The 22,646-nt window shown below is 38.4% G+C and overlaps 1 protein-coding gene across 1 annotated transcript; it reads left to right on the top strand.

Moving 5' to 3' along the window:
* Positions 1-9,585: 9,585 nt before the first annotated feature.
* Positions 9,586-21,630, top strand: LOC145778418 (14-3-3 protein epsilon-like). The gene is made up of 6 exons (XM_082589899.1): positions 9,586-9,761; positions 11,439-11,632; positions 15,396-15,502; positions 17,120-17,262; positions 17,669-17,872; positions 20,736-21,630. Exons 1-6 carry the CDS (start codon positions 9,698-9,700, stop codon positions 20,789-20,791), a joined length of 768 nt encoding a protein of 255 aa, XP_082446025.1. The 5' UTR covers positions 9,586-9,697; the 3' UTR covers positions 20,792-21,630.
* The last annotated feature ends 1,016 nt before the right edge of the window (positions 21,631-22,646 follow it).

Below are 22,646 nucleotides of genomic sequence, written 5' to 3' on the forward strand. Positions count from 1 at the left end.
ATGTGCAGTAACACCAGACCATTTGCGCAGTGTGGTTTCGTTTCTGCGCACTTGCACGCTTTAACGTTAAAACAAAGTTTAACGTTTGAAAAGCGTATCTGATGAATTATTATCATACTTAAATACAATTAATGTGTGCGTCTTCGACAAAAAGCATCAGAGTCACAAAACGATCTAATAAGGTAAAACTTTGCCTTTTTTTCTGGGGACAAGCCCCCCAGATCCCAGCTATTTTGACATTTTCTCATCCCTTATCCCTACAAGATTTTTTGGATGGAGCTGGGTGCTCCCAGTTACTTCTAAACCCGCTAATAGTGATTAAAAAGGGGTTTGACACATTTAACCTTAAATAAACGTAAAGTTTTTAAGGGATCCACGTAAAGCAGATACTTATGCGTCGAAAATTTAAGAAAAAAATAGGTAAAATACCTTAACATATTAACATCAACCTTGTAGAGTGCAAGTCAATTCAAAGAGAAACAAGAATTTATTTGCTAAACTTCCATGTTAGATCAACTACAGCATTAATAGTTTTCAAAGTTTTTCTGGTCCAGCTGGGACGTTAATATGTTAAGGTATTCTACCTATTTTTTTCCGCTAATAGTGATTGTCAAATCTGTTTTGACTCAAGCATCAAAATCAACCAATGACGACATTAAAATGAACATTGAACAGTATATGATCACCAGAAAAGCGCGAAAGCAAACAAGAACTGTTTGTAATTTGTTCATACTGATGATACTTTGAGATTCTAATTCTTGGGAACACTGCCGTTGCCCATATTTACGGGAAATCAGCTTAGCATGAAGAAATTATGCCAGATCCCAATGAATGTAATGACACCGCAAACCAATCAGAACATATTTTCAGAGGCTACCGTCTAATTGTGACCCTTCTAGCACTCAGCCAGAGTTGCTCCTTGCTTTGAATTTTGTTTGGTAATTACAGAAGAAAAAAGAGTAAGGGCAGGTGTTGGAAACAAACTCAGGTCAACGAGATGACTATTCCTTAACAGCTTAACCACTAAGTCGAGCAGATGGCGTCGAAAGCATTACTTGCATTGTAATTCGTATCATCTGCTTTTCGCGCTATATCAAGTCACGGAAAACGTAGTTTATGATTGGTTCGAAGTTTCGGTGGCTGTGGCAGAATTCTGTCAATTGAATCCGCGAATAGTAAGCCTATGTAATTGATGCAGCAGGATTTGGTAACTACACAGTGATTGACCTCCATAATTCCGTTTCGTGTGTGGGTTTCATTCTGGGGTTACTGCAGGACTACGGTACTCACTTAGTCACTGTACAGTGTACGTTGTCAGTTTTTCTACAGTGAGCATCATCATAAGGATTGTCAAATTTTGTCATGGTGGTTTCTGTAGAATTGATTACGGTACCGGTACAGAGAATGTCAAAGTAATGCTTGCCACATTAGAGAAATAGGAAAAGTTTTTAACAGTCAAATATTATAGCGTAAAACTAAGTCAATGAAAAGAACCACACGTGTACTCTCTACCAGTGCAATGGTCAAACTGATTAACCATTTGCTCTTCAACCTTTTTTTGCAAGTTAAACTGCTCAAGGGATGAGCCTGTTACTTGTGATCCGCTGGTGCTATTTCAACAGAAGTCACACTGGTGTACAGAAAAATCATGTCTAAGTTTGAAAAGTAAATAGTCTAAAATTTTATACGCTAAACTTGATATTTGAATTTTGCAAAGGTAGCCTACCCAAAAATGACAAGTTTGCTTTATCGTTTCTAGCACTAGTTGCAACGTTCATCTGATGAAATTGATCAGTTGAACGTTGCAACTAGAGATGTAAAAAACGTTTTTTTTTTGTTTTAAAAAAACGAGCTCGTTTTTTTGTTTTTTTTACCTGTTTAGGTAAACTCATTGCAATAGCGTCTCTTTCAACAAAGAAACAGACTCATAACTTGTATAACTTATTTCAAATCAGACTATATGTCTGGTATATTGTTTCATTGCAATTTTGTAGATCTCAACACTCGAGCCATAAAGATTTCTCATCGTCTCAAAAGGCACTTTTGACCAGCACACCACACCTTTTCCAGTACAACGTCAAGAGTTGTTCCAGTTGATGTGCATTTGGTTTAAACTTGATGAAAACCATACATGCAGTTCTCGAGTTATAAGTGAAATAAACTTAGCCACTAGGTGGCTTCATAGATAAGGAACAATAGAAAAACGGCAATATCTCAAGAACCGCTCAACATATTTGGATAATTTTTAGCTCTACCCCCATGTTTTCTGGGTGGGCTATCTGTTTATGAACATTAAAACAAGTTTTGGCTACTACTTTTTGAGATAAAAAGAAATTAACCTCTTGTTACGCACCGATAAAACCCATGATGCGTAACTTTAAAAAAAAAATTTATTGGGTAGAGGAAAGATTGATGAAAAGTTTGGCAAAAGCAGTGTAGTGCTAAAGTCCCAACTTTTAGCCCAAATCACATTTAAATGTACGGTAGTGAAAGATGGAAACAGTTTGATGTTTTTTATTTTCCCTCGTCGTCGTGTGAGCGTCTGGGGCCGAGGGTCTATCCATTTACCACCCCAGACTCACAATGTTTCCGGACTACACTGGAAGGCTGCTAGAGAGCAGCCAGTCTTTGGTTTCATCGCCCATGACACGCAGACCTTCCACTCCGTTAGGTGGCTTGAAGATGGACCAGTCATTGATGATGTGGTCTGCGGTCTGTTCCTCGGCACCACAGGAGGAGGAAGAGGCCATTCCCCATTGGTGCATGGTTGAGCGGAAAAGCCCGACGCCCGTACGGAGACGGTTAATTGAGGCGCACCCATGCCTGCCTTGGTAGTGTTAGACCGATGGGGCGTGTGTCGGGGATGAACGAATAGAGTCTGGTGGCGGTTGACTTCTGACCAGCAGTTAATCAGGTACCGGTAGCCATATTTTTTTCATTTAGCCTACCTGTTGTCACGTGGTCCGGGATGTTTCGGACACAATGGGCGAAGTATTCCCGTGGGAAAATCAAACTTAAACAAAATCTTATTTTCAGATCTTTTGAGTAATAAGTTATGTAGATTTTTTGACGCGAATTCTACGTTAAAGAATATCTTTCTCACTGGCGCCAAACAGTGGATTGGATTATTATATGCGTCGCTTAGTTAATACGGTTATGCGCCTACAACAGACAGAGAAACAAGCCAAGTAGATTGAATCTGAACACGGTCTTGAGTTCTGTTAGTTTATTATGGCAGAAAGGTTGCAAGGTCACAAGTTTGCAGGTCGCAAGTTTAGCCACAAGATCATAAGTTGCAGATCGCAGGTTTAGCTACAAGATCACAGGTTGCAGATCGCAAGTTTACGGGGTTGCAGGTCGCAAGGTCGTTTAACAAACTTAGTGGGCAGATATAGGCTACTTCAATTCTAGATAGAGCTGGTGATTAGCCTACAGTTCAGACTCACCGAGACAGCAATCAGGGCTTGAAGTGATAATCCGTACAAATAATAATCCAAATGATAATAAGTCGTAACAGTCATAGCCTACAGCAATTGATTCTACTAGTGCATCTTATTAAAATAGAATGTAAAATTTACAATTAGTAAATGGTCAAGAAATATTTAACATAAAGTTTTTCAATTTATGCGAGTTAAGATTTAAACATCTCATTTTACCAAATGCAGCTAATACAAAACTCAAAGAGAATTGCTCGTCTATGCCTTCACAAGTAAACAGACTTCGCTTTGCTAAGCTTTTACGCTGATTGCAGCAAAACACAGAGGATGTGGGTTATATAAAGACAACGATAAAAAAAAATACCTTCAATAATATGCCTTGGTTAAAGCAAGCAAGTGGATAACAATCGTTCGCTAACGTTCATACAACGTCTTTCAAGATGCGGCGAAAGCTTCGAAGAATTATTGTGCTACACCAAGTATTTACATTCACATACAGACAAACGACATTTAGACGTTGAATTACCGTTGGCCGTGCTATGCCAACGTTTAAATGGATGATGAAAAACAACGATTAATTTTCAGCCCACAAGATGACATAAAATTGTTTTTAGAGCAGTAGAGTTAAAAATAGCGTTTTAAAACAACACACTACAGATACTCTGGTGCCGTTTCATGAGTCACAATCCCTTGCAAGCCCAGTCTCTTGTCTAGAAACTGACAGCATTATTTAAACTTGTGTTTCGGGAAGAATAAGGAATTGCTAAAAATGTAAATTGTTTTTGTACAATTCGATAGACTACTAACTCCGTGGAGAGTTATATATATGGATTTAAGTAAACACAAGCTTTATGTCTGTAAAAGTAACGTAATAATTCTATCAACACGAAAACACGATTGACGTTTCAGAGGTTTTCTTGAAACAACAAGACTTGCTTGTTCGGCTGGTACCGTACTTGACATAATATACTCAAGGCGATTATAAAATTAACAAGTTATATTGCATTTTATAGACATAATGGTTCGCACATATAAATGAAAAGCAAATATTTTGTAATAACTGTCAAATCAACTCAAAACGTCTGCATAAAATTGCTGTCCGAGATGACCCCAGGCATGTCCGAAATTACCCGTACCGGGGTGACTTCGAACATTTGAGGACCGTTGAGATTATGCTTTTTATAAGAATTTCCGGTTTGTTGAAACAAACGATACTCATACCCTTTTTCGGCAAAGCTCTACCTTTACGGTTTACTACAAAATAAAATTTACGAACATGCTGTGTAATTGAAAAAAATATGGGCTGTTTTCAAAAAATCCTCCGAGCTATCTCCGGTCTCCCCTATATCACATTTTTTTGTTTTCATAACATAATACAAAATTTATCCAAATTAAAAAATGTAAACTAGTAGCTGCAAACTAAAAAAATATCACCAATGCAAGCTGAGTATGGTAGGGTAATCTTACACAGTATTACTTTCTGGTTATTATTGGCAAATAGCTGTTTTTCAATAATTAGTTTCCATTCGAGAAAAATTTCGAATGGCTCTCCTTTGCGAAAATCCTGCGTACGTCACTGAGCGGGTGTGTCATCGTGCAGTAGGCTACGCTTCGTCCGCTACAAACTTGTTGGTGCTATTGCATGAAACGTCGGTACGGATAGAAAAGATGCGTACCGGTAACAATAAATTTCATCTAGACGTGTTTTTTGTAACAACGTTGAAATGGCAGTGTAAACGAATGATATCATCAGTAGCGCATTCAGAAAAAAGATTAGGGGGGGGGGGCTAATTCAGAAATGTCGGCTGAGTGATTTGCGACAATAGTGACAGTGACAATAGGCTAATGCCCATCCCTTTGATTATTATTTAAAGGCACTCACGCCCACAACCCACCGGTTGCCGATAGCCTACATCAGGATTCGTTCTCTCAATCAGATTAGAAGTTGGCCTAGTGAACCCCATGCTACTAGCAGCATCCTCATCCCTATGTCCACTCTCGCAATCTTCTATAAATCCCCGACTTTTTCGTCATGTATGACATAATAGAATTAGCTTTCTGTTTGCCAACACAAATAAGTGCGAAAGCAACAACTAGCACAAAAACAGTTTGAAACAAAACACTAAGTTTGTAAACAGTAAATTTGATGTGGACGTTTTCCTATTTACAAAACATTCAAAATTAGTTCGTATTTTCAACTAAAGTCCGAGACGTCTTCGTCTCTCTGTACAACTGTCGTACCGGTATAAAGTCAGTGGCGTAGCCAGGAAAATTTTTTTGGGGGGGGCAAATATTTGATGAATTGAAGAGAACGACAAAGTGTTTGATTAAAGACATCGCCACCTGATGTGCAGTGGCGTATCCTGGTGGATCGAGCAAGGGAAGTAATAAAAGTGGTGGGGGGTTAGAGGGGTCCGGGGTCCTTTCTAGGGGGGTCCGGGGGCATGCTCCCCCGGAAAATTTTTGCAAAATTACACTCAAATATTGGATTATAGCGCTTTCTGGAAACACTTTTAGGGTAATATTTGTATGAAATATATTACCAGATAAACAACTATTAACTTATTAAAGGTAGCTATTACACACGAACGGGCAAAAACTGCGGCTAAAATTAGCGAACACCAAAAACTCAGCTACTCATAAACTACACAAAAACCCAACAGAGTAAGCGATTCTGAAATTGCTTGCATAGATTAGTTAAAAGAAGCGTAAATCGCGTAAATTTTGCGCGATTTACGATTTGCAAAATTTATTGGTGTCTTTCTGTGTGTCTAAAACAAGTCCTGGGAGGTGTTAATAGCTAGATGTCTTGGAAAACGATATAAATTTATACTTGTAAATTATATTAGCTATATTTTCAACAAAGGGCTCAACTTCGTAATCCAAACTTTGAAAATTTGGGGGGGCTATGGCCCCTTTCGCCCCCCCTGGCTACGCCTATGTATACAGTTTTACATGTCCGTGTGATTCGGCATTGACGTACATCGTAGGCTATGTCACCCAGACATTTGACCACGAGAGTACGGGAGCATCTTAACTTTAGGAGTTAAAGAAAGTGCCATCAAAGACCATATCATTGATTGATTGATTGATTGATTGAATCTTTATCCTCGGACTGGGAAAGCTTCTTGCAGAGCTTAATCCTGGCAGTTTCGCATACTTGTAGAGGCTTTGAATCACTGACGCAGGCCCGGTCACCGAGATTGACAGAGTGAAGATTCCGATTGTTGAAGTCTTGTTGCCGGGGAAACTATTCCATCCATTAAATGCCGCTGAATGGAGAGCAGTCCTTAACGTGCGTTGCTCAAGCGCACACCCCGAGAGTCGAACCAGCGTCGCTTGATCTTGAAGCTTCTTCGTTCCAGAAGTGACGCGCTAACCAATTGAGCTATTCATGGAGTGTTGTTTTTACACAGATCGAAAATTCTCTACTGACTCATTTAAAATTTTACGCGAAGGCAAATCCCAATTTGACACCAAAATTCAGGAAGCAGTGTTAGTCAAACGCTACAACAGCCCCAATTTAAACAAACAATTATTTGCTGAGGCGCGTCCATTCTCTTCAACATTTACTTGATGTATCACGTTTTGTGGTGCAAATTTTTTGGTAGTAGTTATTCATGTAGTTGCCTTTTCCTAATGTAATTTTACCTTAAATATTTTCAGATTCATAATAAGAGCTTAAGTTAAGCCGAAAACGTTCAACTGTTAAAACTACAGTAGGCTATTTGTAAATATGTAAAATACATTGTTATAATGCTCAGCTTTGTTGTATTGTTGTGTCTAATTCATATCTAACCTGTAAGCAAAAGGTATAAATGGGGAACATACAAAAACTTCATTTGTGGTGGCGGGTTTGGGGGGGCTTGAGCCCCCTTAGCCCCATGCTGGGTGCGCTACAGTATCATTCGTTTTCAAGGTCATTTTGACGTTACAAAGTGCTTTCTGTGACAGTTTAAGTTGATAAAAGTAGCGGTAGCGCGCACTACTTTAGCCCGAGTAGCGGTGGCAAGTTGCGTGCTACTTTTAAATTATTTGATGCCCACCTTTGATCATAATATGGAACATTTTGAGTCGGATACAAATAAAACGAATAAATACATTTTGAAGAGTTTAGAATTTTGATGGGAACACGGCAAATTCTTCGTAAAACTTCGGATACGACATTTTCCGATTCGGCAAATTAATTTGTATTCATCCGCACATGCTTCTTTAGAATATGTTCTTTTGAAGTCTAAAACATAAATCCGTTTAAATCTGCTTTATGGTTTGGTTACTTTGTGCAAATTGGAAGAAGTTTGAAAAAAGGAGCTATTTTTACAGTCTCACACAAGATTGCATGAGATAGCGCAGGTATATTGATTAAAATTTTAAAGAATGAAATCTCACAAGTTGAGTTGATGTTGACCGGGTTACTTAGGATTAGGATGAGACGGGTGGTGTGCTGCAGGCGAGACCAAAGTTTAAGACTATTATGCAGACGGTAACATTTTTACTGCAAAGCAATTTTTTTACACCATATTATATCATCTTTTGGCACTCACTTTCAAAGTACCCATCAAGTAATCAACGAAACAAGTAAATTCACTTGACTAAGGAACTTCTGTTTCTGACGGATACTGTATCAGTTATTTTTTAAGTGTTTGAATCTTAAAAAATGGATTAATAACAAAGTTGAAAATCTTTTTTGATAATCAGCATGCTCAAATTATGGTTTCTTCATGAGGAAGCATATTCTGAACAGTTAATCAGTCAACCATTGAGGTGTAATACTGGGTATGGCAAAATGTTGTTCATAATGCATGCTTGAAATTTAAGATAACCAGGTTTATGAGTTCTGACAATTGACATGTACTCTATGCCTAAAAAGTACTGGTTATTAAAGTGCAGCATCACTTACAGCCAGGGGACAAAATAGGTTGCACTCCCTCATTCTTTTCTGTTCAATTGTTATGTAAGTTGGTCTTTGTTGGTACTGTACCGGTATGTTCTACAGTTAAGACAATTTTTATCTTTAACAAAAGCATGATATCTGCCTCAAAAGTCTTTTTTACTAGTTTTCTTTTTTCTGGCACTGCCATTTGGTGATTCATCTAAAACTACTGTTACACCCACAACAAAAATTATTAAAAAAGTATTTTAGTAGCCCAATCATCTGAAAAATTTGGTGTGATCGAAGAAAGTTCATTACAAGTTTACAAATTACAACTAAAAGTTATAATTGAATCACAAACTGATGATAGAACCAGCACATGGAAAACGATCAAATCGCATGTTTTTCTGACATTTTGCGATGTAAAAACAATGCAAGATTATGCATTTTTGCTTCCTGGGTAGCCTTAAGCCTGGCAAAAGCTTCAACCAAATGACAAGTGCCCTTATGTCAAACACTGTTTGTTCAATAGTTTTTGTTTGACTACAGAAAAATCTTTGTTTAAAATTGGTATCTTGTACTTTATTATGATATCCCATTTAAAGACTTTGCGCAAACTCTTTTTTAATTTTTTGAATAAAGACTTTGCGCAAGCTCTTTATTAATTTTTTGAAACCCCAATTATGATGCCTGTTTCTTTCTTTTATACCCCAGCCTTCCCTATGTCCTCAGGGTTGCAACCTATTTTGTCCCCTAAAAAGATTGAGAAAAGTTACAACAGAGTCGAAGTCGCTGATCGGAGTTGTGCAAACATTTCAAAATTTTTACCTTGAAAAAATGAAGATAAAAAATGCAAAAGCGGCGAAGTTGCTGATCGGAGTTGACGAAACAGTTGACCATGCTAGGTATCTTGAAGTAGTAGTGGATAAACCGAACCTCACTTTCGGGTTAAGGTTATTTTGATAAACCAAAATGTTTGCGGAAATCAGTGACTTCGTCTTTGTTCTATTTTTCTCTCAATCTTTTTAGGGGACAAAATCAGTGGACGAAGTGTTCAGGGGATGAAATAGGTTGCATCCTATCCTCAGAAACTATACCGTATTCACAGTATATATTCAGGTATGGTACGGTACTTTCCGTTTCAATTGATAGACACTCAATGGTTTAACCGATTATTGAAATTCATCTTACAAATGTTTTAAGTAGTTCATGCCATGGCAATGTTGTGTTTGCAAAATTGGTAACAAGTAGGTTATATTTTGCATTTTAGGAAATTTGTAAAAATCTAGCCACGTTTTATTATTTAAACCAATTAAACATAAAAAAGCAGTCTTGCAGAAAGCTATTTGTAGTTCTACTGAATTGTTTTTTTTTTATAAATACGAAAATGGCAGACCGAGAAAAGAATGTCTACAAAGCTAAATTGGCAGAGCAAGCTGAAAGATATGATGGTATGTATTGAGCACACAATATTGTTGCACTCTAGTAGCTGACAAATAAACAATTTAAAAAAAGACTTGTTTTTTTGCCCAACTGAAAGTGTTTAGGTGTCATGAAATGTTGGAAAGCAGCCATACAAAAAGAACCACATAAATGTAAGCCTTAGCCAGGGCTGTGGTGCCACTATACAAGTGCTCTGGCCTCAGCTTCGTAACTTTCAGGCTTTAGCTCCAGAGCAAAAATATGAACATTTGTCCAATATAAGTAGTTTAAGTACGGTACAGTTTACAGTTTGAGAATTAAGTACAATGGAGTTTTCTAAAACACTGCTCTTCAAAACAACAACAACTATTAGAAATAAAGATGACATGCAGTAAAAATTGCAATATCCTAATGAGTAGCCTACGGTAGGTCTGCTGTAACTAGTGATGCACCAAAGGCAAGATTTTGGCCAGAGGCAAGGTGTTCCATCCAGAGAATGTCAACTCTGGCTGGAGGCCAGAGCTTCCGGCCGTTAATATCTATCTCATATAAATGTTTTAACCAAGGGGTTATTAGCAGTCGTGTTGACGGGGTGGTCCAGAGGATATTTTTGGACCCAGGATGATTTTAAGAGCTAGAACCATTCCAAAGTGGCCGGGAACTTGAAGAAACCACCTCGTATTTGTTGGATGTGGTGCATTTTTTTAAAAGTGTCTGAACTTGGTGCCTGAAAGTCTCATTGATACTGGAACCAAATTATCCTCTAAACAACCCTGGTTGTTGGTACACCATTCTTATCAAGCAGTAAAGCGATAACCACTAACCAGGCACTCTTAAAGAAATTGCTTAATGGCCATGTTTATGTTCCTTTTAGGGGTTCATTTAAGAATAAACAATACCACAATGAAACATAAAATTACATTTATCCAAGGTCATGACCTTGACCTCAGCCATACAAATGACACACTCCTTCGTGCCGGAGAAGTGGCCGGACTTTGGCCTGAGCCCAGGTTGTTTCAACACTAGCTGTAACAAGCATAGGCTATACTTATAATGTATTTTGTCATAAAGTTGTGTTATAAACTTAAGCTTACTTGCGCAAGTAGTAAATGTTTTTGGATTTAAGTGAAATGTCATCAATAGTGTTTTTTTTTTAAATAGACAAGAATGCTAGAATTTAGAAAAGAATTTTCTCCACTTGCGTTCGTACATAAAACTTTTTCTCCACCTGCGTTTGTACTCGAAACTTTTTTCTCTACCTGCGTTCTTACGTGAAACTTTTTTCTCCACCTGCGTTTGTACTTGAAACTTTTTTTTCCACTTGCCTTCGTAGCACAGGAAGTCACCCACTGTCTTTTCTGCCCTGGCCTTGTTTAGGTCTTATCACTACAATTTTTCATTAGAATGATTGTTGGTAACTACTATTCCACCATGTTTTCAATGCCTGTAATAATGTCATATAAACTCACCGAGAAAGGAAAAACTGTGTGTATGTTTTGCAACCCAGTTGCCAGTTTTTAGAAAGTACCATATGGTATTTTGGGATCTGCTGCTATTCGGTGAGTTCCTAACCCTAAAACGGCAATGATAATTAGGCTACAGTACTCGATAATTTAAAAAAAAATCATCAAATAGGGATCGGACTCACCGAAACGGGCCATTCCGGGTATTTTGAGTATTTTTTAGTGATTATATGCCTTGTTTAGAAATGGTAAATGAAATGAAAGAGGTGGCCGAGCTGGATGGTGATCTCTCAGTGGAAGAAAGAAATCTTCTTTCAGTTGCTTTCAAAAATGTGATTGGTGCTCGACGGGCTTCCTGGAGAATAATAAGTAGCATTGAACAGAAAGAAGGGTCCAAGTCTGCACCAACACAGATGGTTGAAGAGTATCGCAAATCTGTAAGCAATTTCTTGGTTATGTATTATGTATATATATAATTAAGGAAGCAGTCTTCTAACTTTTATGTTATTGGGATATATTCATTAAACTTGATTAGTGGTGGTTAGCCAATTATTTTTGCATTAAATTTAACAGGCATAACAGTAATCACGTTTATAATTATATTATATTTGTTTTATTTTTTCCTTAGTTTCATTTTTATGTAACCTATCAAATTGTTTTGTTGAATCATAATTTTAATATATATTTAGTTCTATGCTTGATGTTGCATTGTGCCCAACCTTTTTGACCAAAGATCTACTTTGTAAGCAACCAACCTCTTGCGATCTACCTGATCAGCGTCAACATCGCACAGATTGTTATGAATCATCAGCATGAGCAAGAGCCATAATTTAACATGTCAAGCTACATTTATTGAAACGTTTATGGGCAGATTGACTGAGCATTTTCTTTAGCAAAACTAAAACCAATCATGTATATAGATGATAATATGTAGCCTACAGGAAAACTCATGAGGTATTTGCAGTTCAACGAATAACTCACATTAGCTGTAAACTTCACCAAAAATTACCAATAAAACCAACATCACAGCAGTGTTGTACAATGTACAATATTGTACATGTCTATTTGAACGAAATATAATTTCTCTCTCAAATCTCCTGTTTTTTTGTAGTAGCTTATCCAGGCTTACACATGGTAGAATAGAAAAAAAAAACACCTAGAAAACAGGTAGATCTTGGAATTTGAAAAAATGGAAATCATTTCCTGCCTTGGTGCAAAACCTGAGACGAGAAGGCAAGGTTCTAGTCCGGACTGTAAAAGCTGCTTGCAATGCGTAATTCTGTAAGGACTAAGGTGGTGATCAGCTATTGTTGATCTGTACGCATAGGCGCCGAGTTTTCAAAATAGCTGGGCGGGCGAACACATACTGTCACGTCATAAAGGTTATTTTGTGCGTTTTTCAAAAGGGCGATTTTGCTAGGTTGTTGGGCTAGCCTAGTTTTACATTTAAGTCTATGTCTCCTCTAACACGATTTGGAAACAAGTAATAAATATAATTGGTACGGTACGCAACAACGTCTGGTCCTGGTAATTCAGTTCCGCATTTTTGTGTGATTGGTATGCGCGGGTTACGGGACGAAACTTGCGAGTTTAATATCAGTGACGTAACAGACGCAACTGTGATGATTGAGACCACAAATTTAGAGCATATTGGCAGCAGAATATTATATATCGGAATGGCTCGTTTCGGCGAGTCCGATTCGACTAGTCCGATTCGGCGAGTTCCCTATTCGGCGAGAGCCTTTTTCGGCGAGTGCCCTATTCGGCGAGTTTTTGAAATTTTTAAAAGGAAATTATCGGGTACCGTAGCCTAATTACAATTGCCGTTTTTACATCGTTTTAACGACGCTAAACGTTGAAATCGTGCAGAAAGGAATAAAAATAAAATGTTTGAACTATTAAATTAAAATTCGTCATGTCAGTTCAGTTATTTTTATTTTTGACCATCATATCAAAAACAATACACGTCAACATAGCAAAGGTAGAAGCGACAAAACGCGAACGTTAAAACGTGCTTGAATTCGTCATGTCAGTTCAGTTGTTTTTATTTCTGATCATGATATCAAAAACAATTCACGTCAACATAGCAAAGGTGTAGAAAAAGGTAGAAGCGACAAAACGCGAACGTTAAAACGTGCTTGTGACCGAAGTAAGTTATTGAGTTGAAAGAAATTTGGTAAGGTTGCATCACCTTCAGAAAAATTTAAGATATGAAGGAAAAATAAAACAAAGAAAATGTTAGAAAAAAAATAATGTTTATGTCTATAAGTTAGTACTTTTAAATAGTTAAAATCATAGGCGCCTAACTATTTTTTTGGCCGTGGGGGCGAAAGCGTGTTTCATCAGCAGCAACGTAAATTCAGCGAAATGTCACGCAGATGGATGACGTAATTATGTCGTCACACTAGGATTGCTTTTATTGCCACACTCGGAGTTATCGCTACGTTCGACCTGCCGTTAATTATGAAACTGAGAAACATTCACAGAAGCCCTACGATACGTTGCATTTTTAAGATTCAGACTTTGATTCAATGTACAAATGAAATGTTATGCTAAATCGGTTCTTGGAACAAATAATCGTTGGCAATAGAATCGTTGTACCACGCAATAACTGCTTTATCTGGATTGTAATCCAGTATTGCGGGACCATCAAATTACACTAAATTGTTGCAACTGTTCGCAGTTCAGTAGGTTGTTTCAACTGCATACCGCCTTTCATAAACCTGGCCATTTATTTCGTTATGATGCTGGGGTTTTTTTTGCTGAGACTTTTCGGTCATTTGTCCGAAGTGACTTGAAAAAATTTGGTCATTTTTTATGTATTTCGGTCATTTCTTCTGATAAAAATATTTCCTTTCAAGTAGCTGATACAAACCAAAATTTGCACTTCCTGACTGCTACAGCATTAAGTTTCGCTGAGAAACGTTGTCGTGCTATGTTATCTGAGAAAAGTTAGAACAGACAAACGTTTCTTCCACGTTCATCAGCGAAACTCAACCTTGTAACACCCGGCCGCAGACATCTTTTATTGCACTGAATTGACTATATATTTTTTCGGACATTTTGACCGAATTGACTATACTTTTTTCAGACATTTTGCTAAAAAGTCGGTCAATGACCGATAAATGACCGAAAAAAACAAAAACAGTGTTATGATGTCACCATTGAGGGTGTGATGTCACTAACCCACAGCGGGAACGTTTCCCAACTATGAAGACACGTGTTTTCCCCTCCGATTTCAACTAACATAGTTCTCCTTTTTAACAACGATTCAATGTCAATCGATATAAAAACGACAATATTGCCAGCCTATGTAATTTAGCACGTCGAATTAACACTTTGCTGAAATAAACGTCGGGAATTGCAAACAACACTTACAACGCTGGTGATCGCAGCTGGATATATTCCATGTATATACAATAGCAAATGCTCCCGCGCAATACAACAGTGGTGATTATAACGCGTTGACCTAATTCTGCGTCACTCTTTGATACATATTTTCGACATTTAACCCACGATCATTCTATTGCGAAATTAAATAATCGGCTAGAAGAAACCGGCGGCCAAACTTGGCCGACTGAGGAGGTAGCACCGGCGGTCATTCAAGCACTACTTAACGGCCATTGCCTCGATGGCCGCCGGCTGCTTTAAGGCTTGTGATTGACAGTCATCACATTTTAAGACTTGAAGTCACACGGAGTCAGAACTTTGCAGTGGTTGCCGGATGGTTTTTCTGCCTGTCGCTTATACCGAAAAATGTTTCAACAGAATGCATCTTGCACCATCAGCATCGATATTGTGACTAACAAGTTTCGATAACGGTTATGGAGCGTTCATAACTGACGACAACCATTTTTTTGGCCATTCCTCTTCGGAGGTCTTCGTTTGTTTCTTTTCTGAGGGTTTCTCTTTAAAAGTTTCACGATAAACCATGACGACGCAAAGCAACTAGATAAATTATATAGGTCACCGCCGTTCCAAATGGCTAAACTTTCGCTACCGTCGCCTACATGGGCCGTCACCTACTTTGACCGTCACTCACATGGTCTTGCCCAAGAGGGTTTTGCCCAGATGTCGTGTACCGATTGGCTTGGTATCCGAAGTCCGAACCCTTGTTGTTAATTAACTTTTATGCAGAAAACAGCCTGTAGAGTATTTTGCAGCATGCACTACGTTGTGATTGAATTTGATTTTTTCTAGGTCGAAAAAGAGTTAAAAGATATATGTCAAGATATCTTAACTTTAATTGACAAACATCTCATTCCTGATGCGTCATCAGAAGAATCAAAAGTTTTTTATTACAAAATGTAAGTACGCTGTTTTCCACAATTGTTGTTGGTTTCGTTTTATTGAAAAGATTGCCAGATTGATATCACTTTCTCTTGTCGTGTCCAGGCTTACGCCCAATGTTTGAAGATTTAGATTAAGTTGTCAGGAAAGCAAGGAATCCAAACGTCGTGACAATAAAAAACACACCTTTAGGCATGCTTTTCAGTGACACTTGTCAAAAACACTGCCGCATGCTCTGGAGCGGTGTAGAACCTGCTCCCTTCCGAACGTTTAGCCAGGGCTCTTAGTCTCACCCCTCGGCTATGCATCCGACTTAGCGCAGTGCTCATGTTGTCGTTCGGCGGTTTAATATGAATATTTTGGTGTCTTTTGACCATTCATAGTAAAGTGTATTTTGTTGGGTAGATCATGGCTACCTAAAAATATGGCCTGATTTGTCACATTTTGCAGAAATTTCCAGATTTTGCTAAGTTTAGGTGAATGTTTAAATGAATTTTTCAAAAAATTATATTTATTACGCTTTCTTTACTGTTTTCTCCAGATAATACAATAGGTTTTAACATCCCCAAATGTTGAAAAACAAAGACAATTTGATTTCGAAGATTTTAGTCAGACTGTTAATTTTTCAATAACAGTAAGAATTTTGGGTTGATTCAACGTTCGAGTCAGCACAAATCGATTTAATTTTACCAGTGGGTTATATTGCGTAACAAGGCCCAATAAGAAATTTATGTTTGTTTTACATTAATTCGACATCTAGCGACGTTGAATTATCATGAAATAACGTTAATTGCTCAACCAGATACCGGTAACAAATTAATAGCTCCCTGCGAGAAGATTGCCTCGTTTTACTAATATTATTTCGGCACAACTGGGATACTGCGAGCAACACAAAGTCTGTTTGATAAAGAACTAGCAATCAGAATCATCAAATGCTGTATCGAAGGATGAAGTTGTCGCGTGATCACTAGAGTCAGACACATCAAGAGGCTCATCGCTTGACTGTAAATCTACAGTCTACACTGTCTTCGCCGTTGGCAATGAAGCGTCCACGTTTTGCGGCATTCGTGCTTTGATTCCTATCCACACGCCTCTTTCGCAGAGCTCCCCATTAGGGTGTTGACTAAGGAGCAAATCTGTGGCATAACGACTGGGAGCAATGTCTAACGCTAACCTTACAAGCGCTCGTATGGCCTCGACATTTTTATTGCCGACGCTAATGTGCCATTCATGCATCTGCGTCGGCAATTACCTCGGCAATTGCGGATTGCCGACGCTAATTTTGAAGACTGCATTATTACAATTCAATTTCATTGCTCTCAAGTGGCAAGCATCTAGGTCATCACACCTACAAAGGCTGCAATGTGATCCCCTGGTTCATTGTGCACTCAAAGGTTTTTTAGTTGTAAAGTATTTTCTTGTGATTTTTGGTTTCAAGTGATCCATCTTACGGCCTTTGTTTGCAAGAAGTATATTCCGACTTGTCTCAACTCACTACCGTATTGGTTCGAGCATAAGACGCAGAATTTGTACCAAATTGTTTACCGAGAAAGTCGGGATGCGACTTACACACGAGTGCCACTCATCCTCGAACAAATACGGTACATTATTAATTTTCTGTCGCTTAATTCCAGGAAAGGAGATTACAACAGATATTTAGCGGAATTTGAAATTGGAGATGATCGCAAGCGTGTGGCTGAGGAGAGTCTTGTAGCCTACAAAGCCGCTAGTGAGATAGCTCAGGTGGACCTTGCACCAACACATCCTATTCGATTAGGTCAGTTTCAACTGTTTTTGACTGGCAAAGTACTGCACAATTGCTGGGTTATTTATCAAGTTGCCAAACAAAACTTTGCCATGGTTTTATTCTAATGCATGGTTGCGACAGCCATTTGACATTTTACTTTTAAAGCAAATCTGCAAGGGAGTGTTTGTCGTTGAGTTGTTTCTTTATTGATTTCACCTTAACTCCTAATTGTTGTGATTTGTTGCTTGAATATTATTACGTATGAAATAAAAAAAAGTATGGATAAACGACATAAAAGAACAAAAAAGTCTTCTTAAACGCCGCCAAGCGTACATCATAAGATTATTTTTTTTCAACAATTTTTCCTAATTGTACCTATTTTGGATGAGTGGTGTGGTTAATTGAAAAAACAAGCTTACCAAAATGCAATTTTCAGGGCTAGCATTGAACTTCTCTGTGTTTTATTATGAAATATTGAATTCCCCCGAACGTGCTTGTTCACTCGCCAAGAAGGCATTTGATGACGCAATTGCTGAACTTGACTCATTATCGGAGGAATCTTACAAAGATTCTACTTTGATCATGCAGCTTTTGCGTGACAACCTTACTTTGTGGACGTCGGATCAGAATGCTGACCAAGGTGAGGCCATTTAGCGAAGTACCAAGCTAGCTAACTCGCGCCACGTGTGGTGCAAATGAACGACTTGTACTCTCATTTTTTATGGTATATATCTTGTTTTTGGTTTACGTATTTAGATTTTTTTCAGTAAAAATCTCACCAAAACAGATTTGGCAAACTGTTAACACTTAAAAAATAAAATATATGCAGCTTTTTCGACAAACAATTTTTGAAGTTAAGAGAAAAATAGATTTATGATAAACTGCTTGAAGGATGATTTTAAGCCAAAAACGGAATTGCCTGAAATTTCTCTTAATTGAACGCGTTTAGTAGTCTTTATCTGAGTATAAGTATAGTACCCAGAAAAGTACTTTATTCACATTTGCAAGGTCGAAATTTCATGTAGACCTACAGTCTACACGTCATTGTGTATTTGTGTTTTGTTGAAATTGACCCCCTATTTGCTGAGTCCGTCCCTGATAGTCACTAGTAGTATAAAAAGTAGCCTTGAAATTGTATAATTTAAAGAGCAAAAACATAATAAATTTTATAGAAGTTCGCACCAACGATTAAAATACTTACTGTAGACGAATGCTTACGACTGATGTAGTTGTCGCTGTTCTGCTTTAGAAAAGCTTTAGTAATTGCGATCTCAGCCTCACAAGCCACCAGAGGACCCATGGAGCTATCGTCCTATATCTCTCCTCTGTTCCTTTCAAAGTCTTCAAAAAACTGATCTATGCCTCCGTCAATCCAATCATCGACCCACTCTTCCCAAAGGAGCAAGCTGGGTTCCGGCGCGGAAAATCTACCATATGCCAGACCACACTCTTGACCGAAGACATCGAGGATTGCCTTTAGCCAAAAAAGAAGGCTGTCGTTGTCTTCAGATGTTACAGCTGGCTACTACACCGTATGGCACCTCGACCTTACTTTCCTCTGCTTCACCTGCTTCCATACTGACATATGGTCCATGTGATCATGGAACTTGTCAGAAATCGAAGCTTCACCCTCACCACCGGCAACTCACGGCAAGACAGACTAAGACGCCTGAAAAATGGCGTCCCACAAGGATCAGTCCTGGCTCCACTTCTTTTTAACATCTACAACACCCACGACCTGCGATGACGATCGCAGCAAAATACACATACGGGGACAACCTGGCAGTTCTTCACTCCACAGTCCACACCCACAAAGCCGTGGGAAAACCTGGAAGACATCCTGAGCAAGTACATAAAACCCTCTCAATTTATCTGTAGAAATGGCGACTAAAACACAGCGAAACCAAAACTGTGGCAGCAACTTTTCATCTACATAACCGGGAAGCCGATCGTGAGCTGAATGTCTTGCCCCTAACCAAAATACCTCGGGTGACATTAGACAGACCGTTCACGTACCGCCACCATTTGGTGTCCCTGCGCACAGTGACCGGGTGTCTCCGTCCTACAGCATTGGACAATCTTCCCGTTCTTACTGGCATCCAACCCGCTGAGCTTCGTTGTAAAGAAGGCACTCTGTTTCTCGGTCGACGGGCATTGGAGCCCAACCAGCTTGTTCATTGCAAGATCTTTTTTTCCCCAAAAGAGCACCCCCGTCGACTGAAATCAAGACACCCACCCATTTGTGCCAACCGCTCCACTTCTGATCAACGTAGCTGATGGACAAAACATCTCTGTGACTAATTTGGCGGACCATAAATGGAAATCAAACACCACCAGACTCCATTCGTTCATCTCCCTTCGATGCCGACACCCGTCTCACCGGCCTGACAGTTCAAAGACAGGCGTAGGCCGTAGGTGCGTCTCATCTCCGTACGGGCGTCGGGATCTTCCTCTCAACAGGACACCAATGGGGAATATCTTTTTTATCTACTTGTGAATGTGGTGGTGAGGAACATACGGTACCGCCGTCCACATTATCAACTATTGCATCAATGCACCATCCTCAAGCCACCTAAGGGAGTGGAAGGACTGCGTGTTTTGGATAATGAAACAAAATACTGGCTGCTCTCTAGTAGCCTTCCAGCTTAGTCCCGGAACACCATGAATCGGGTGGTACAAGGATAGACTCTCCGGCCTCAGCCCCAGAGGCTCACACGACGACATCAGAGCTTAAAATAACCCATCAAGCTTGCCGCTCAATTTAATTGACAATGCAATGATACCTAAAAACTACTATCCGACACCGACAGCGTAAATTTCTCTCTTTGTGGTTCAAAGTCAATAAACGTTGAAATAATATGAGACAAAGGTAGCGCGTAGCGAAATGAATCAGCAAATCAATGATGTGGAAAAGCTGTGAGTAATGGTAATTGCAACGTCAAAGCAATTTTTTGTAATCAGAGGAAAAGCTTTGGCCATCATTCTGTTTGAGAGCACGTGCCTATTGGTTTATGTACCAACTTCCTGAAAACAATCTTTTAGTATAACCCTTTCTGTTTTAAGAATTGTTTGAAGTATACTGTATAAAGAAATAAAAGCTGGGTGTCATTCTTAATACCAGGTGGCCGTGGTAGCCTAGTGCAGTCACCAGAAGAACGCAAGTCATTTTATATCAAATGTATGGTGAACACTCTCCTGTACAGTATTTACAATTTCTGTTACTGTAAAAGAAAAAGTATATCTGAATCAAAAGTCCGCAGTTTTTCGTAAACTGATGCATTAATACAGTTAAATAATTCAGATTTGTCATACCTCAATGTGTTCAAGTAAAATGGAAGTGCCGTGTTCAGGTGATTCACATACTTCCTTTCTGTATCTGCCTCAACCGCAGTGTAAACCGATTTCAGACATCAAATCAGTCGTTTTTTTCATTGGTTCAACGTCTACAGACGTCGTAAAAGACTGATTTACTGTCTGGGATTACATGCGCTTTTGAATTTCAGAGCCGACAGATGGTCAGCTAGAAGATGTGGAGGATACTCCTGAAGCCGCTTCTTAAGTCTCGATTTTTAGTTGGGGTATCCAAGAATTATATTCGTTGTACTCGCGATTGTAAGACATTTGATACAGAAACGCTATCAGTATAGTTGTAATGCGCCCTTCATTCTTGACATATTTCAAGACCATGATATTGTTCTAGAGGTAGTTTCGTGCGCTGAATACTCTGTTGCTTACTTATCGGTTGTGATCAATCTTAACAACAATCTAATTTTCTCTTAACGTGTATGTATATTGTATATACTACAATTACACCAGACCCAGGTCATCTTTGGTTTACTTCTTGATGTGTATGATAGATAAGCCTGTGTCATTGCGCTTTCTTATTGTTTACCGGCATTTAGTGCAGAATTAGTAAATATTTTTCTTCAATCACACTTACCGACCCCTCGAAAGACTACTCGGACAGCAAAATTCCTCCTTTTACTTTGATTCAACGTCTCAAGACGATGATTCAGTGTAAAAATTATGGATTTCGGTGTCTAGACAGTAAAATGGTTGTAACTTAAGACGATTATTGTTTGAGTAGAATTGAAAAGTTATATATTGGCATTGTAAATGTGTTTTTGTTTGTTTTTGTTCTTCAAGTTTTAAGCAATCAAATTCATTAACTAATTAAAGCATGTGTTTGTTTTAACCTGATCATGAGTATGTCAAAACATAAGCGTAAATTTAATGAATGTCACTAAAAATTGTTTTGAAATTTATGTGTAAGTTTCAAGCCAGTTTTATTTGACACTGCTGCGTTATGGTGTTGATTGTATAACCTTGTGCAGACATATCAACGTTTAAATTTCTGTATAGCCTACTTGTGTAAAATTAAAGCATACAATGTTTCGATTTGTTGTTTGGTCAAGAGTTGACAGGAATGTCCATTGTCCATCCTCAAATTTCAAGCTAGACATCGGATGCTTACATTGCCAATCTGCAATTTTAATCACACATTCTTGTAATTTTAAAGAAATTCTGATTGCAAATGCTTTTCTCATCTGAGATTTGTATTTAGGTTACGATTACAAATTCTCGACTTCAGCTTCCATTAAAAAAAGATGGCAAAAAAATGAAAATACAAGATATGTTTTTTTGGTTTTAATTTGGGTTTTTTTTATTACGTAGGCGAACTAAATGTTTTCATTTTTAATTTATTCTGAAGTGGGCCAAGTAAGTGCTTACAAATCAAAATAGTCGCCAATTATGGTGCTAAGAAAAGTGTAGTAAAAACAAAAAATGTATACGTTGCCGCAGAATTTATTAGGTAAAGACAAATAATCATGTCATGTTCCCGGTTTAATATTCACTTGCTTGTTGATCACCTGCTATCCCCCACTCTTAACGATAAAAAGTGCAATCTTTTTACCATTTCTTTTATCAACTTCATGGTTTAAAAAAATTATAGCTATTTTGTTTTTGAAATCAAATTAATCTAACCGACAGTAGGCTACTGTATATTAATAAGGCTTAAACGGAGGTGGACATTCGTTATCTTGTCAGTAACTTGCTGCAGTGTAATCAGAAGAAGTTTTACCGTGAGATGACACTGGAGGCTGTGCTAAAGTACCTTGTAAAGTCAAAACGACGGTGAAAGCGAATTTTTTTTTTTCAAAAATAATTGCAGGTCGTAGGCTATAGGTTACAGGCTGGCAATAAGCCACTTTCGCTCATATCATTTCAATGTCTCAATCAGACAAACACTTAAAAATGCGAGTTGCCCGATTTGGCTTCAACACGACTTGTCCTGCAGGTAGCTACTTTTCACATAAATTCAGTCTCTGAAACCTCGAACAAATTAGTAGCTACGTTGTCCGTGACGTGAAAGTGGCTAGTGTCATTGTGGTTCTTTTTGCACTCAGTCAGAG

Source organism: Aplidium turbinatum, chromosome 1, assembly GCF_918807975.1.
Source record: "Aplidium turbinatum chromosome 1, kaAplTurb1.1, whole genome shotgun sequence".
Classification (NCBI taxonomy): domain Eukaryota; kingdom Metazoa; phylum Chordata; class Ascidiacea; order Aplousobranchia; family Polyclinidae; genus Aplidium; species Aplidium turbinatum.